Source organism: Mesitornis unicolor, unplaced genomic scaffold (genome assembly GCF_000695765.1).
Source record: "Mesitornis unicolor isolate BGI_N332 unplaced genomic scaffold, ASM69576v1 scaffold11004, whole genome shotgun sequence".
NCBI lineage: Eukaryota > Metazoa > Chordata > Aves > Mesitornithiformes > Mesitornithidae > Mesitornis > Mesitornis unicolor.
In genome coordinates, this window is record NW_010179441.1 from 83,597 (window position 1) to 100,112 (window position 16,516).

The 16,516-nt window shown below is 47.5% G+C and overlaps 2 protein-coding genes across 4 annotated transcripts in view; one reads left to right on the plus strand and one right to left on the minus strand.

The window, feature by feature from the left end:
• CYFIP2 (cytoplasmic FMR1 interacting protein 2) overlaps positions 1-16,516 on the minus strand; it is a 42,706-nt gene that overhangs the window by 17,134 nt on the left and 9,056 nt on the right. For 2 of the 3 annotated variants that reach the window (XM_010182777.1, XM_010182775.1), the window contains 14 exons: positions 14,338-14,429; positions 11,405-11,522; positions 10,679-10,798; positions 9,930-10,055; positions 9,098-9,264; positions 8,667-8,814; positions 8,177-8,330; positions 7,477-7,633; positions 6,666-6,762; positions 6,025-6,101; positions 4,974-5,082; positions 4,511-4,630; positions 3,692-3,891; positions 3,103-3,190 (listed from right to left, as the gene is read on the minus strand). In XM_010182777.1, the coding sequence (XP_010181079.1) occupies positions 3,103-3,190; positions 3,692-3,891; positions 4,511-4,630; positions 4,974-5,082; positions 6,025-6,101; positions 6,666-6,762; positions 7,477-7,633; positions 8,177-8,330; positions 8,667-8,814; positions 9,098-9,264; positions 9,930-10,055; positions 10,679-10,798; positions 11,405-11,522; positions 14,338-14,429 (1,773 nt within the window). The remainder of the gene's footprint in view (positions 1-3,102; positions 3,191-3,691; positions 3,892-4,510; positions 4,631-4,973; positions 5,083-6,024; positions 6,102-6,665; positions 6,763-7,476; positions 7,634-8,176; positions 8,331-8,666; positions 8,815-9,097; positions 9,265-9,929; positions 10,056-10,678; positions 10,799-11,404; positions 11,523-14,337; positions 14,430-16,516) is intronic. The other variant, XM_010182776.1, reaches the window with a different exon arrangement.
• Positions 1,607-2,269, plus strand: FNDC9 (fibronectin type III domain containing 9). The gene has a single exon (XM_010182773.1). It carries the CDS (start codon positions 1,607-1,609, stop codon positions 2,267-2,269), a length of 663 nt encoding a protein of 220 aa, XP_010181075.1.

Sequence of the window (16,516 nt, forward strand, 5' to 3'; positions counted from 1 at the left end):
CAAAGAAGAGCCTGGCTTAACCCCACAGAAGTTCAGTAGGAGGCTGAGGTCTTTGAAAACCCAGGTCCTACTGCCATCACACAGTTTAGAAAATATTAGAAAGCTAAAGGACATTGCTGCAGCATGAGGGATGAAAATCTACAGCTCAGCGGCTTTGGCTTAGATCAGTAGTTTAAATGTGCAAGAAATCACAGAATTAAAGACAAAGCCCCCAAGTGCTAGACTATTAATGTGTACCGCAGGCCAGGATCCTGGATTTCGTACCATGTGCCAATGTGTCTCTATCCCCAGACCCTGCTGGGGGACTGTGGACAGGGGAAAAAAAGAAAACCCCAACCAACCCAAACAAGCCAGCAAACAAAACTACCTGGCTTGTTTTTTCCATCTGAGTCACATACTTCTTCCAGGCAAAAGCTTTTAGGGATAACATCCCCAAATCACTCAAAGATGCCTGCCCATCGTTTCCTATTGGTTGCTATGGTGAGAGATGACGGAGCCCCAGCCGGGTATAATATGAGACAGCGCGGGGAAGGGATTTAGCAGAGGCAGGAGGGAGGCAAGCGGTGGGAAGAGGGGAAGGCGCTGCTCGCCCGTGGCCACGCTGCTCACCAACGGGCCACCACGGACCTGCCCGGGGAGGTAAGCACTGCCTGCGGCTCTGGGGGGGCTCAGCGATGGGTGCATGTGTTCTGCTCCTCTTGTAAGAATGGTTTAAACGGTCGTTAAGAGGAGCTGCTGCTTGAGAGAATCAAAGGAAAGTTAGTTACATTAGAAGAGAGAGTAAGAAAGAAAAAGAGAAGCCAGGTCTATCTATGCAGCTTCTGCTTAGAGCACTTGGCTGGTTGGGAGAGATAACCCTACAGTGAGGCTCAGAGAGCACTTTGGGGGTCTGAAGGAGTGATGTCCTGAAGTGGTTGGTGGCTGTTGCTGAACAGCAGTTTGTTAGCAGTCAGTGTCTTTTATCTGGAGGAGCGCTTTGTACTTATTATTCATGTATTTGTACTTCCCTAAAGGCAGTGACTTTTTATCTCACTGATACTACAGTGTGAGATGCTATAGGAACAGAAAGAGTTTATGCTATATTAAGCAACAAGTTAGATACAGAAAATGCAGCAACAGCTTAAACCAGTAAATCCATCATTATACAGCTTTTAAAATAGCATTTAAAAAAACTGTGTGAAATCAAAATATCTATTGGAAGCTCTGCAAGGCAAGCTGGAGCTAGCTTAATGATCGGTTTATGTTCATCACACTTGCAGTATCTTTTCTATTCCAAGGGAAACAAAAAAAGCTAAAAAAGCTTCCTTAAAGACAACCAGTCAAAAAGAAAAGATAAAAAAAAAAAATCTAAACTAGAGCATAGAGTGCACCTTATGCCCCAGTTGGGTTTTTTGGCCATGAAGCAGGGTGATACAGTAGTCTGGGCACCAGTAGGATTAATCTTCTGTAATTTTAGCCATCTAAGACCTAGCATCTAATCTAAGCTAGCCAGGCATAGTCCCGAGTCCAATCTAAGAGCCAGTATAGCCAGGGAAAAGACTTCACTGATGTCAGTGTCACAAATCAGGAAACTCAGCATCTCCTTGCATCTAGTTACAGGGGCACAATGAACATCCAAGTGCACAACATCACTTACACCAGTGCCACTGTCTCCTGGGCCATGAGCAACCCCTGTCCGGAGAACTACTACCATGTCATGTACCGCCCCAACTGGAACAGCGTCTTCGCTGGCTATTTACGCCAAAACTTCCACCGTGAGGAGCGAGTTCCTCACCCCCTCAGCTCCCTCGTCCTCCATCGACTGACACCGTCCACCATCTACGTCCTCTGCATCACGTGCAAGAACTCTTACCCCTCCAGCAACCACTGCACCACGTTCCACACTCTGGACAAAACCCCCCTGGTTTTCGGCAGCTCTAAGCATGAACCAACCACCTCCATGTGGATGGTGAGCAGCCTGCTGCTCCTCTGCTTCATTGCTCTCCTGGCCTACGGCTGCCTGCGGTTCTGGTCCGCACGGTGCCACCAGGCTGCGAGGCTGAAGCATCCCGACGCCAGCTCCGAAGAAGTGGGCGAAGGCAGCAGCTCGCCAGAGGGTCCACTGAACGAAGGACTGAGAGAGGAACTTCTGGAAGTCCCCATGACCACCGTCCTAATGAGGAGCTCCAGTTTCATGAGGGAGAGTCCATACAGCTCTCCTCAATGCTTTTTCTCCTACAAAACCAGTGACGATAAACGGGCCATCTTGCCACAGCATGGCCTCCAATGAGCAAAGTAGAGGGAGACCCTGCTTAGAAGTTTGGTTCGTTCTGCTCTTTCCCAGCTCTTGCCAACAGGACTGTCTGTGTGTCCACAGCGGCTGTTTGTCCCAGGGTAGAACATGAGGTGGGGACATTGGTCACAGGGAGAAAGATTCTTGTCAAGTGACAAAAATATTCTCATTTGCTGAGGGTTTTTGAAAAAGAAACCAAGTCAGCTCTCTGGGAACAGCCAGGCTCAGCTGACTGTAGTGTCGTTAGCTGCTCTGTGTCAGTGCTGTAGGTTCGCTCCACAGTCATTAATCAACGTGCACAAGAAATAAACTCCACTCAAGCAGTTTCACACTTGAGTGATCCTCCATGAGCATCACACCCCAAGCCCTCATAACGCCTGTATAAACAGCCTGACAAAAGAGCTTTTTGTCAGTATTAAGTAGTCTATATTTGCACATAGAAGCATTTTAGTAATTCCCATTCTAAACCACAAATGGGATTCCTGAAGTGGTACCTTCCTTGGGGAGGAGCACTACCCTGGAGCTCCAACTCGTTCTCCTTTCTGCGCATTTAGATGGATGTGACTTGGTCTCAGTGCCAACAGCAAGCACAGAGCAGTGTTAGCATCCCCCAGCATGTTACAGAGAAGAATATGGGAAAATAACAGCAAAAGCAACAGCAAAAGCACACTGAATCTGCTTCTTGCATGGCTTTTTGGTTTCACATGGCAACATGACCCTGCACATTTGCACCCACCATTCTGTTAATGAACTAGTTCTTACATTCCTTTATTCCTAAATAAAAACTTCCAACATCCACCTTTTCTGGCTGTTGTGGCTCATTTACTGACCTTGGATCCGTAGAGGTAATACGGCTGAACGTTGGCTGGCTTGTCCCGCTGGGGTTCCTGCGTGAATGGGATCGCTGTCCTCACAAACCTGTGGTGGGCATGGGAGATGGGGAGGGAAGTGATCAGATTAATTGTTAATCGTGCTGAATGCAGATATGGTACAGTCTGGGACGAACAGCAGCTGCAGACTAATTACCAATTAATTACCCGAGAATGCAAACTCCTGCCCCAATCTATTGGTGGTGCAAAACGTCAGTTTAACCTACCAAAGGTGAGGTGTCTTCTCATTTGGGGCAGGCAAGAAAACCACATATGAGCAGCTACCACAGCTCTGCTGCTCAGTAAACCAGCCCTCTAAACCAAACCAGCCCAGTTGCTTACAATCACCATCTAACTCTGTTGCTCGTATTTATTACTAACATTTTCAAGGCCAGGGGGTGGGCTGTAACTTCATTTTACCTGTAACTGTTAAATCCCATAGGAAATGAAAATATTCACATGCATTGTGGTGAGATTATGTGGCAGGTCTGACATTTTGGAAAGAAAAGCAGGGTCTCCAGGTGCTCCCTGCCGTGCTTTTCCTCCTCACCTGTTGGTGGATCCATTGTAACAGTAGTTGGGTAGAAAGTCAAAGTTGAGCTCCCAGAAGACGTGGAGGGTGATGCGCCCATAGGGCGCGGAGACGTTGTGGTTGGCCTCCCGGAACATGGCATCAAAGCTGTCCAAAGTCATGTGCTTGCACAACAACCTGTGAGTCAGGCGATTTATTTCCAAGAGCCACTCCAGCTCCTGCAGCACAAAAAGCAGTGGCAAATACAACATATTACCAAGATGACAACAGAAACAGCTGATTTAACTGCCAGGGGAATGATTTTATATCCACATCCACACAGAACTTTCCAGGTGAGGATGTAGCAAATGCTGAAGACATCAATTTAACTCAGTGGCCAAGGCCAATTACACTTCTACTCAAGGGAGTCCTGGCCCTGTATCTCCTAAACCTGCAGGAAGCAAAATTATTTTGTTCCCCACTGAGCAGTGGCTGGCTTTCACATCAGAATCCTTCAAAGGTGGAAACTGGTAATTTTACACTACTTGACTTTGATGCTCCTGTAATGTATCAAAGACAGCAAATCGTGTACACGCACAGACAGCATCTCAGCCACCTTCTCCCAACAGAGGGAATTTAAAGGCAAGATTTCCTTCTCACAGGTTACGGGACTTTCTTATACAAGCTCTGCAAAATCTAACTTTTGATAGAAACAGTAGAGACTCAACAGCATAAAGGAGAATGCATGGCTGGCTGAAACCTACTGTAGGTGGGACTTGAGGCAGAAGACAGTTGACTGTGTGTCCATGGCAGTGCTAATGGACTCTGTTCGTACTCGCAGCCAATAACAGTTCTTACCACTATGGATGTCAGGTCCTCGCTCTCAAAGCGGCTAATGGCCTGGTCTAAAGATTTGTACATCGCTGCTGAGATACGCTGGGTGATCAGCCTGTTCAGGTCAATTGATCTACCTAGCAACTGAGAAAAGATATTTGTATGTTATATACAGAGGGAGAAAAAAGATTTTCTTTCTCAACAGACACAAATTAAAATCAAATATCCAAGTCTGCTTAACTGTGAAAGTGGCAATGCAAATGCCTCGGTTGAGTTTACCATTACTTTTAAGAGGTAAGGAGGGAAATGTGGAGTGTAACTCATTTTCCTTTCAGGCTCCATGCCCTCTGAGTGGTGTCAGAAACAGGTTCAACCCTTCTCATTCCAGCACTGACCTCAATTGAGCCCAGCACTAAGATGCAAACCACCAGTGAAAGGATAATAGACCAAGAGCTATGAGTACTGGAGTCTGCTGCTTGCACTGTACCTGGACATGCCTCTGCTTGAGCAGTGTTTCATAGCGGTTGGATGGTGGGTATGGAATGATCACCCCATAGTTCTTACATTCAGCCCGGAAACGTTTGTCCAGTAAGACACTGAAAAAGGGAAGCAGTGTCAGGAAAAAAGAAACATATGCTATTAGCTTTTCTCTGGATCTTTTCCAGAGTTGTTTTCATCCTTCTTTTAATCTTGCTCTGAATGCCAAGAAATTTCCACATGTTAATAACTCTGCTTACAACACTAAATCACAGAGCAGTGGTTGTTATCTGGGGACTGCCATGCTGTGGTCCAACATTCTTGGCTTTTATGGCTAAAACATTCAAAAGGTAAAAGACTGTGCTGAAAGATGCCACTAGTGCCAGACACTGGTGTGCTCCCTCCTTGAAGATCTGCAGTGGGAACAATTGGTTGGTGATAGTGATTGCTGTCCTTCTCTAAGTCTTCAATGTAAGTCTACAAGAAGTTTTGTCTCTAGATTATGTTTGGACTTAGTTCACCTTTGGGGACACGAGAGGAGGAGTCTCAGTAGAGTTCATCTGTGTGCTTTAAATTGTTAGAAGAAAATGTCACAAACAGCCTAACTCCCCACAAGGGAACAAGCAGAAGTCCTACAGCTGAGTACCCTCCTGGCCTTTACAAGTGTTTCTACTTTACTGGGGTTAGGACAAGTGCATGTTCCTGTTTCTTAGAGATGGGAGGCTTCCTCTCCTCATCTGCCTGGTACACAAACAGAAGTCAAGCAAGGCCGTGTCTTCAACAGACTCAGTTTGCTTTTCTGCTGCTCTCACAAATTGTACTCAGACAGTTACTTAGGATGCCAATTATTATTTTTTTACTTTTAACCACGTCTCCTTTCCACCATTAATTCATTTTTTCCACCCACACTGTTCTGACATGGTCAACTAGCTCTGTGGGACAGGGATGATCTATTTTGTTATGTCTACCCATGGTGGCCACTCCCTGAGGGGACCCTTCGGTTAACAGCAATTTGGATGCAGCAGTATCATCGTTCAGCAGCAGCAGTCAAGTTTTCCTACCTGCCAGCCATCGCTTTATAATAGGCAAAGATCTGATCTGCCAGCTTGTACACAAATTGATCAAAGCACAAATTCACCTGGGGGAGAAAAAACCAAGACATCGTGAGAGTGTCACCAACACAGGGCAGCTCCTTCCTACACATGCAAGATCAATACAACTCAATACAGAGCTCTAATTTAATACATACATTTATGTCACACTATCTAAAAACCGCACTGCGGTTCTCACATGCTAAAGTTAAGCAGAAAATTGCAGATACATTTCTCTCTTACAGTTTCTGCATGTTCTTACAGGTCCTGGTCTCCCATCCCCAGTCATCCTTCTCTCTAAGGGATCTCCGGTTTCTCGTTTTCCTCTCATGTCTCAAAACTCTCTGCCCATCAGCCAGCCTCTGCCAAGCCCTCAGTGTCTGAGAGCCTTTGGCTTTCACGTTCCCCATGTGTAGAGCTGAGCCGAAGCCCTTGACAGGCAGTTTGTAAGCTCTCTGGAAATTCTGATATTCTGAAAACTTCTGTCTGGTGGGGTATTTTTTTCAGGAGATGTCAATAATAAATTCACTGAACTGCTGGGTGGGGCTCTCAAACAGGGCAATGTGACTCCAGCGAGCTCTTCCCATGCAATAAAAATGAAGATAACTTACTTCAGCTTCAATTTCATCGTATAGGAACTGCTTTTTGAACTTGGTCAAGGCATAGTATGCGCTGTCATTATAGAGGTCCAAGGGGTACAGTACGTACCTGAGGGCAAGAAGACAGATCATGTCTCAAATTAACCTTGGAGCAGCATAAGCACAAGCCAGTACATGTGACCTACCTGGTGCAAAAACTGGCTTTTCTCTGACATCACCCCTATCACCTCCACTCCTTCCAGCCCCTCAAATCCTCTTTCTTGCTCCCTGTGTCAGACTTGCTAGAACAGATCTGGATTTGAGCTAACTGTGGCTTGTTCAATCAACACTTGCTCCTTCTCTGCCATTAGGAAAGCTTTCATCTTGCCCTCGCTCTGCAGAGTGCCCTGGCAATGGCCGTAAATTTTAGGAAAACCAAAGTTTTCCTAATGAGGAAGATATTATGAACATAATTATACTTGCATAACAGCAACTCCTCTCATCATTTATCACATATATAAAAAGGAATGTTTAAGTGCCTTAGCCAGGGCCCACATCCCTTTGGTTGCACACCAAGGTACTACTGAGTTGTGCCCACATCCGAATAGAGCAGTTGCCAACTGCCGGTTTACGATGTGTAAGTGCGTGCCAGTGCCAGGAAGCTGCCAGTGTGCATCTGCTGCTGAGGTGTTCATACACGACACATTCATGTGACACCAAGTCCAGAAACATCTATGTTCCCCCCCACATCAAAAAGACTGCTCATCACCAGCTTACCCTTCTCCACAACAAAATCCCAAGCCCCAGCGCATGCACAGTCCCAACACAGCCCAGTGGCTCTTACTCCATCATGGAGGGTTCTTTGGTTTCCAGAATATGGTCCGTGAGGATCCAGGGCATGGACATTTCAATGGGGAACTGGATACGGCGGCCCATGGTCAGCTCCAGGAAGAACTCCCGAAACCAGAGCTGGGACAGGTCACAGCACTGCTGCAGCGCTTCTAAAACACAGAGGAGATCCCCCCGGTGGGAGGGCATCATGTTACCCCTATGGGGACGACAGTGCAGGAAGTGCACAGGAGGTGGCTGCTGCAGCAGACTTGTTTTGGGTACAGAACATTTTTCTAGGATGTCTCTGTTTTTAAACCCAGATCACGTCCGTGCCTTCTGAGCACTTTGTAATGGAAGAAGAAAGAAGGGATCATTCCTTTTGCTCTAGAGCTCCAGAGAGAACATTTCAATGGCTCAGAGTTACTCTGGAAGATTTCTTCTGTGCCCAGTGGCTCAGAAGTTTGCCTGGGATGGAAAGAAAACTCCAGCCCTAGAAACTAAACTACCATTTGTAGGTATTTGCTATTGCTGACTCATTCCTGTTCACACAGTGATTACTACCCAGAAACACGGCTGTACCATGCAGAAATAGAACATTTGGGAAAAAACAAGGAAAATCTTCTGCATTGGCCAATGAGGAGCAAAGATGGTCTACCTTTGCCTGTCTGAGCATGCAAGAGTTTGATTCAAGCCTCCCCTTGCCATAAGCTCACCACTGATGTTGAGAAGATGGGTGAAGAAGAAGGACTGCTTGTGGAACTCTTCAATGGCCAAGACTATTGGCCCATCCAAGCTGCTCCTCAGAGTCTTCTTTGAGCCGCTCTTGTCTGCTATGAGGGACTCCAGCATGGTCCGCACCATGTAAAGCTTTGCAAGAAAGTTAACACACAGTTAGCACTCTCCAGTGAGACACCACCACATATATCCACGCCATTCTGCAACAACCACTTCTCCCAGGTGGCTACTACTCTGCACCCATAAGCCACCATGATTCCGAGCTAAAAATAATTACACCCCTAAAAGGAGGCTTTGGGAACCATACAATGAACTAGGCACCAAAGCAACATTTAACACACAAGAATGTGAAGGTTTTGTGAAGGAGACCACAGAATCAGCTGCTCATCCACCGGGTGGGAGACTCCTACATGGCTGTTAGGCCATTAATCAGGCCATTAATTACACAGGAGATGGAGATTTACATACCTGTGTACTTGATGGTCCTACTGCTCTTCGTGGGACTTTAATATCAAATCCACCTTTAGGATCCTTCTCACCTCTCAGGCAAGGATCATTTGGAGGTTCCCGACCTCCCTCCCAGTCACAGATTGTCTTCCGAATTGCCTGAAGGACACTAGAGTGGGTGGGAGAGGTAAAGCAGTGCTTAAGCTTGATTCTTCTTCACGATGAAAATATTCACTGCTGTGCACATATGGGAGGAAAAGTACCTGAGGTGGGGTCATTACTGAGGGAGCCAGGCCCAAAAGTTACACTGGCAAGAGTTGCTGGCCAAAGTATGTTGACTGGTTGTATACCATGAGGTGTAAGGGTGGTGTAAGGGTCCCCTGCTTATATAGTACAAATGTGTTACACAAATAAATACATGGGCTTTCCATTACACTGAAGGACAGACTGACCTGATCAGAACATTCTTCTTCTTCCTGACTGCCTGCCTCAGTGGCTCTCGCAGGGTCACTTGGGCAAAGTCCTGCAGGGCTGCATAGATTGTGTTGCGGATGGCTTGGTTGAAGACACTCTCCATCCGGCCCATCAGCACTTGCAGACCTTTGATCATGGCAATTACCTGAAGCAAAAATTAAACCCAGATGTATTTGCTAATTTTCCATTGTATGGAGAGGTCCGTAAGTCCAACATTAAGAGAATTTGGGATTAAATTAATTCTATTCAAGTAACTTAGTTTCAGTAATGACAAAGGTATTTTTTTTTCAATGACATGAGCTGCTTTACAGATCACAATAAGCTGAGGAGAGCATTTACACCCCCAGTTTCTTGCAAATGGCCCCTGTTCCTTGGCAGGCTCCATTTCCACCCCTGATCTCTTGGTATCCTTAGTAACACACAATCCCAGGAAACTGCATGTGCTTCACACGTGGGTGCAGCTGCGTGGTTTGCACAGACCTGCATCTGCACCAGGGCACAGTCTTCTTTGTACAAAAGCACCGTGACAATTCCCAGCAGGGAGTGAGCCACAGAAATTAAGGCAATGTCCAAACCATCTTGGACAGTCTAAGGCAAGACGAAGGTGTGACGGCCTCCCAAAGCCAGGCGTGGAGGACTATTCCCACTGTCCATGGAAAGCTGGACCAGGAGTTGATAGGTCCTCCTGGGGACTGGCTGAGGATCTGCTAAGTATGGTGAGACGCCTTTTCCTACTTTCCTCCTGTCTGGAGGAACACGGACAGGAAAACAGCCCTGGCAGTTTCTTACTCTTACACAGTTGGCACCTACCTCCACAAAGGCAAACTTCTCCTCACTGGTGTAGTTGTACCGGGTGGCTCTCTCATACTCCTCTGCTGTTCCGGGGCAATCCTTGTTACAGAACTTATCTGTGGGATGAACCAGCTTCCAAGAGTACTAGAAGATAGAAAGAGACACTGTCAACATGGCAATGACTAAGAAGCCAGGATGGAGGGACCGAAGAGGGCCCTATACCAGGAAAACACTCCCTAGACATTACTACCTTTGGTTGACATTCCTTTGGGAGCAGAATTTGTGCTTCTTAGCTTTATTATCATTGTACTGAATACTGGCTTTGTTTATTTTGGGGGCTGCCAGTCATACTGCGCTTTTGACATCCATGGACTTGTGTTGAGATGTGGTTGAAACTTTTCAAATTAAGAATTTCCATCATTTGAATTACAGTTTTAGTTGCTCAAACCCCACACTCATCTCGACCAGCCTTCAGTACTTAACCAAGGTGTTCAGCTTAGGACAACAGTCACACAGGCCCCCTCTAACATCAGTGGGGACACCCCAGCACCTGTAAAGGGCAGTTCAGGTCTAGGGTGAGATGATCAAGCTCTTTCTCTGTGTGGTACAAGGGGAGCTCAGGGTGATGAGCTGCCTGGTCTCAGCATGTTTGTTAAAGGCCTAAAGTTAGGTGGCATGAAAGCAAGCTCACCTTTCCACAGTCTTTGTTACGTGCCATGTCAAAACGTTCACGCTCACCTGGGAAGAGGAGGACGTTACACACTCACCACTTCCATGACATGGGCACTCCACTTGGACAGCAGCTGCAGTCCCCGTAAAGCGAGGTCAAAGAGCTCCCTGTACTCCTCATCTGATTTCTGGCTGTCCAGTCCTGAGCCAGTGACCACCTGGAGAACATCACATCATGTCAAGGCGAGACCATCCTTGGTATTAGAAATCCTTGAGAGTCTCTTACTGATTAAAAGTTCAAATAAGCACTTACGAATGTCAAAAAGAAAAGGGCTGAGAATGCGAACAATTCATTAAACTAACAGTGATGACTGAGGATCACACATTTGCAAAAAACCAGTCACAATTACACCAGAGAGAGCTCCAACATTCAGTAATGAAACAAACAGAGGTGCCCTCATTAAATGACCGATATCACTGACCGATAGCTCTGTGTAAGACAAAAGACCCATTTGCAAGACATTGCTGTTCTGACACCTGGCCAACAATAAACAGCTGCAAAAATTTTTCTATTTCTTATTTTAACCAAGCAGTGGCCAAAGAGCAGAAGCTTTTGCAATAGATCAGTGCAGGTGATTTTGCACCTGCAGGGACCTTTCATAACTTGCCTTTTTATTGCTGGATCAAGAAGTGGTTAGTTCCACTTGTGTCCTTCTGCCCTCCTCACTGTATGTCCTTGGCAGACCATGCTCCCACCACACTTGTCCTCTCCCAGCCTCGTCTGTCTAACAAGCCTGATCACAGCGACTACCTGCTGGGCTTACCTCGCTGTTGCTGTAGCGAGCGAGCTCCGAGATGAAGCGGATGTGGTCGTCTCGGATCTGGACCATCTGCTCACAGATGTTGTACTGGGGACTTATGCTGCTCTGAGTGCACGTCCACCTGGGCAAAAAAAGCGCAAGGGTTTCAAGGACAGGACACAGGGCTACACTCAGACACCCCAGGGACAAACCCTTGTACTCAACTGCTCTCTTCACTTCAACATGCTCAAGACATGCCACCTTCAGGGCAGATGTCAGCCTGTGTCTCTCTCTTGTCCTCTGCTGTGTGGCATCTTCCAGAGGTGGTCTCACACACCATGATGGGGACACTTGCCTCACCTTTCAGTCTGAACATCTCTGCTCCACTCACCCTGAAGGCTGCTCTCCATGTTGGGCTCACCTGCCCTCCTGGGCAGAGGTGGCTATTTCCAGGGCCACTGTTGGGCCTACACTGTTGAACTGCAGAGCCCCAGCATCATTTGCATCCTTTCTGCTAAACTAAAGGATAATCATGCCCTTAGAGGTTACCCCTCCAGGTCTGAAAGGTCTGGGTCATGCTGCCTTCTCCTGCAAGGAAAGACCCTAAAAGAGGCCAGCAAGGAAATATCCTTCTCACTCTGTTTTTGGTGCTGGCTTACACTACCAGCTCAACGAACAACCCTGGGTATAAATGATGAGCAGAATATGCTTAAGTGAACTAGATTTTCATTTGCATTGAGCAACATATACTGTGTAATAGTGTAATGGGGTCCTAAAAGAAGGCAGCGCTCCCCTTCCAAAGGCACAATCGTATGAAGAAATGGTGCAAATCAGGACTATTTAATTCAACATCTCATTTTTTTCCCCATTCTGTAGTAGCCACAGACGTTGAACCAGAACGGCTCCACCAAAATGCTTTATGCAAGCAAATGCCTGTCAGTGAGATCCTCATGTCTTACTCTGTCATCACAATGTAAATGTTCAGATCTTGGAGTTTTCCCCCCCTTAAATAATTGTCCATCTTAAGACAGATAGTCATCTTCTCCAATCTAGATTTGCCATACAAAAGGAAGGCAAGAAACCTGCCTCTGATACGGACACAGACACAAAGACATACTCCTGCAGTTAACTGCGAGGCACCTGTTGCCAGTATTTGTGATGGTAGAAGGTCCTGGAAGTGCTGGACCATGTCATCCCTTGTGAAATCCATCCTCCCACAGTCCCATCGCTTGGCTCTTACCCGTTCCAATGTCCTGTGCTCCCCACCGGACAATTGGCAGGTTAGCAGGAACAGCCGGGCTGCACCAGCCCTTCCTGCCACACACAGCCTAGTCCACAGTGCGGAAACAAAGCGCCATGCAGGAAAAACACCAATTAAATCCACTTTCATGGAGACAGGGAGGGAAAGAAAGTGACAAAAACAATATTAGTAAGAAATGGGGATTACATGGAACCACCTTGGCAGAGTTAGTGTTGGGAGTCCCATGCAATTTGCTGGGGAAGCAAGTGAGTGAGGAAGAAACATTGGTTAGTAAGGTACGGCACACAGACCTGGTGAGACACACTTCAAGACAGACATTAAAACTGTGCACAGGTAAACAGCCCGCGAGCTGCCTTGGCTTTGAGATGAGAAAATGAATGCAGCTGACACGTTTCATTGAAATGTGCTTTCTGAATGATTTGGGATAAAAAGGCGTAAATTTTTACAGTTTTTCCCTTTTAAATCGAGTTTTCAAAAATATTCTTTAAATTTACATTTTGTAGATTTTTTTAAAATTTTTTTTCAATTTTAATTGAAAACCTTTTTCTCAGCAAGCTTTGCCACACTGATTTCAAATTTCTCGTGAACAATCATCGGCACTTTTCAACCAGCCTTTGGGAAGGCAGGGGAGGACGTTCCTGGGCAGGCAGAAAACCAGACCTGCCGGGGTGGAAGGGGACGAGCAAACAGAAGCAGAGAGACGAGACTGCAGGTTAGTCCCTGTCCTGCTGTAGACAGCTCAGCTGGGCTGCTTCTTGCAGGTACCAGAGAAATCTGCTTTCCATGCGATGTGCTCCCATGGGTGAAAGAGCCGGCTGCCACCAGCGACTGCAGCCAGACACCACTCGGATGGGCTTTGCTTACGTGTGGTTGCAAACGTCGTTCTGAGGACATCCAAACCTAACACCCGTCCTTCTAGCAATAACTGAGCACAATGCGAAACTACAAGGATATGTGGGGCCTCACACATGCCTGGTGTTATCTGAAACAACGCCTGCAGGTTCATCTGACGGGAGCAGCAAACGGCCTGTGAGCCCAGGCTGGGAAGCGGTGCTTTACGCTCACAAGAACTGCCGAAAAGACTCAATTTCTGCTCTTCTCCCTAAGTATTCATTAATTTTCAATGCATCTGACCTCCCCAGTTCAACCCTCATTCCCACTGCCCTCCTTCACAAGACCTGCCTGAGCTAGAGGAGATGCCCTGGCTACTGCAAAGAGGTCCACTGCTGCGTTCATGCTCTGGAGGATTTTGTCCTGGGGATGAAAAATGTGGATTAAAATCTCTCCAGAGCAGGAACACGCTGCTCGCACTCACACACCTCGCAAGCACTCAGCGGCTGCCCGGAATCCATGTGCCAGCTGCCTTTCCTTCCTCCTGCCTTGCTGCCGGCCGCCAAGCACCCTCCCGGACATACAGGCATGCCCGCACCCCTGCCTGCACGCAGGGGCACGCTTACACGTAGGTTCAGAGCTGCACACGCACGCAATCGGGGGCCGGCCAGGACATCTTCCCATGCAAGGACAGGCAGGAACACACGTGCACACAGAGCCGGCACGCGCCGGCACGCCGGGACTCACACCTCACAGGGACACACACGGGTACCCGTGCACAGACCTCACGCACGCCGGAGAGTTGCAGCTCCCCCGGTTTTTGGGACACACACAGAAGCCAAGAGACATTATGGCAGGCACTCACTTGGATTTGTTCTCCTCATAGTGAGCACTGGTCTTAATGTATCTGGCCAGTTCTATCTGCATATCGCCGAATAAAGGAACCACCTGCAGCTGCTGGAAAAGAAAACAAAAGATGGTTGAAACACAGCGGAGAGAGAGCCCGTGGCCCCAGTGCAACACGAGGGACTAGGAAACAGCATCCTGCAACTCTGAAGTTACGGAAAGTGTCAGGCTGTTTAAAGCAAGGTGCAAACCTGGACCCGGGGTCATTTCACACCTAGGAAGCGACTGAAAATGATCACAAGGCTTTTTGTGCAAGGAAAATTACCCCTGTGAATGCTCTGGAGCCCTGGCCTTGCCCATACCAGCTGGTCATTGCCAGAACAGTTCAGTGCTGTAACCAGCAGGGGAAAGGCTCTTTTTACAACAAAAAGAGAGAAGCATATTCCTAAACAATGTTTATTTTCTCCCACCATAATTCTCCAAGAGAACAGAGGGATGAAAAGGCAGCACGTTGGTACTTCGGCAGCAAGTTGCTGCAGCTCCCTTCAGAGGGGAGCTGTAGGCTGCTTTGCTGCCTGTACTGCCAGAGATGCAGCAGCTCTTCCCAGGGACTCACACTGCACTTTGGTGCTGTGACTGAAAGTGATGGGTCTCAAAACTTCTCCACAAAGTGAAGACACAGGCAAAAGCTGCCTGCAATACAACACGGCTTTGCTCGCCCTTTACATCTCAGGAGGATTCAGAAGGGAATAAACTCCAAGTGCCCTGAACGCACCTCAAGCTGAGACAGGTCCCTGCTTCACTAAGCTTTCAGCTGCAAACAAAATTAAACCAGGAGCTACCAACAACTCTTCAATAAAACCTGAAGCTTCAAGTTCACCCAGTTACAAAAGCCTTGCCCCAAAATTCAGGGAATATGGTGACAGGTTTCCTGTCCTATTATCACATGCTTCTCTTCTCAGGCTGGCTTGTATGGAGGATGTGTAAGGCTGTCGTCAGGACTCCCAGTGGCGCTTTCATAAAAGGTCTAAATGAAGGAGTAGTTCATTTTCACGACTCAAATTCCTGGTCAATCCACTAGAAATTTAATCAGAAGGCAATAAGCAGATGTATTAAGAGGAGCAGTTGGTCTTTTCTTATTGAGATCTGATAGTCTAGAGTGGTACTTAACTGATTAGGTGAGACCACAGCAGATGTTGGAGAAGTGCAAAGGGAAAAAAAGCTGGAAAGCAGAAAGTCATTCCATGCAATGGAAGGTATTTTACCTGATTCTCTGATGGCCCACAGCACTTTGCAACAAAGAGCAAATCTGTTTGAATGCACCAAGATGCCCAGACTCTACAGATTACATTGAGGATTTGACTTAAACTGATTCAGTTGAATTAGCAAAGCTGAAACAGGGAAAACTCAGAAGACTGCTAGTCCCAGCCTGTGCACAGAAGCAATAGGCAGGAGGTGTCATTTCCTCCTGCGAATGCCACAGGTGGTGCTGTGTGGGTCTCAGCCCCACTCTCCATCTGCCACTGGTGGCTGGCGGCTTGCACACACACCAGATTTTGGGAGAAAGCAACAGGGTTATCCCAGACCTTTCTTGTGGTCTTGGGGGAACGCAGCCTGGTCTCCAGCTGTGGACCAGCCTAGGGCTGGACTCACGTGCATGGGCAGAGGGAGGCTGCAGGGCTGCTTCCCATCCCGTCACTGGGAGCATCCAGTGCTAGCGGGCCTTTCCCCAAAACCTAGATCTCAGATAAGACAAAAAATGGTTCATCAAACCAACAGGTGAGCCCTTTGCGGAGTTTGCCGAGCACCTCCAGGTTCCAGCTGACACAAGTTCCCCAAGAAGCTTTTTTTGTCCTACAGGGAGCTCAGTTTATACACGAAAAAAGGCTGCCAGCTCAGATGTTGGCTGGCCAGCTGTGGCCCCTGTCCCTCCGCTTAGCAGCTTGCTGAGTGAAAGGGGAGTGCAACCGTTACCTGCACAGACCTCAGCAAACCAGCCCTGTTTGCCAGTGATCTGAAATCACAGTGCTCCTCAGGAGACTGCAAACCTACCTCAGAAATGTGCGAAGAGACAGAAATGGTATCAGCCTGGCACGCTGTTCCCTCATCCACAGAGCAGACCTCCCACGTTCTGTCCCCGACTGCCCCTCAGTAGGAAGCAGGCATAGCCACAGTGGGAGCCGGCGGCCCCCAAAGAA

Excerpts from the sequence above, each read along its gene's own strand:
- FNDC9 (XM_010182773.1), top strand. The coding sequence starts at position 1,607 with ATGAACATCCAAGTGCACAACATCACTTACACCAGTGCCACTGTCTCC.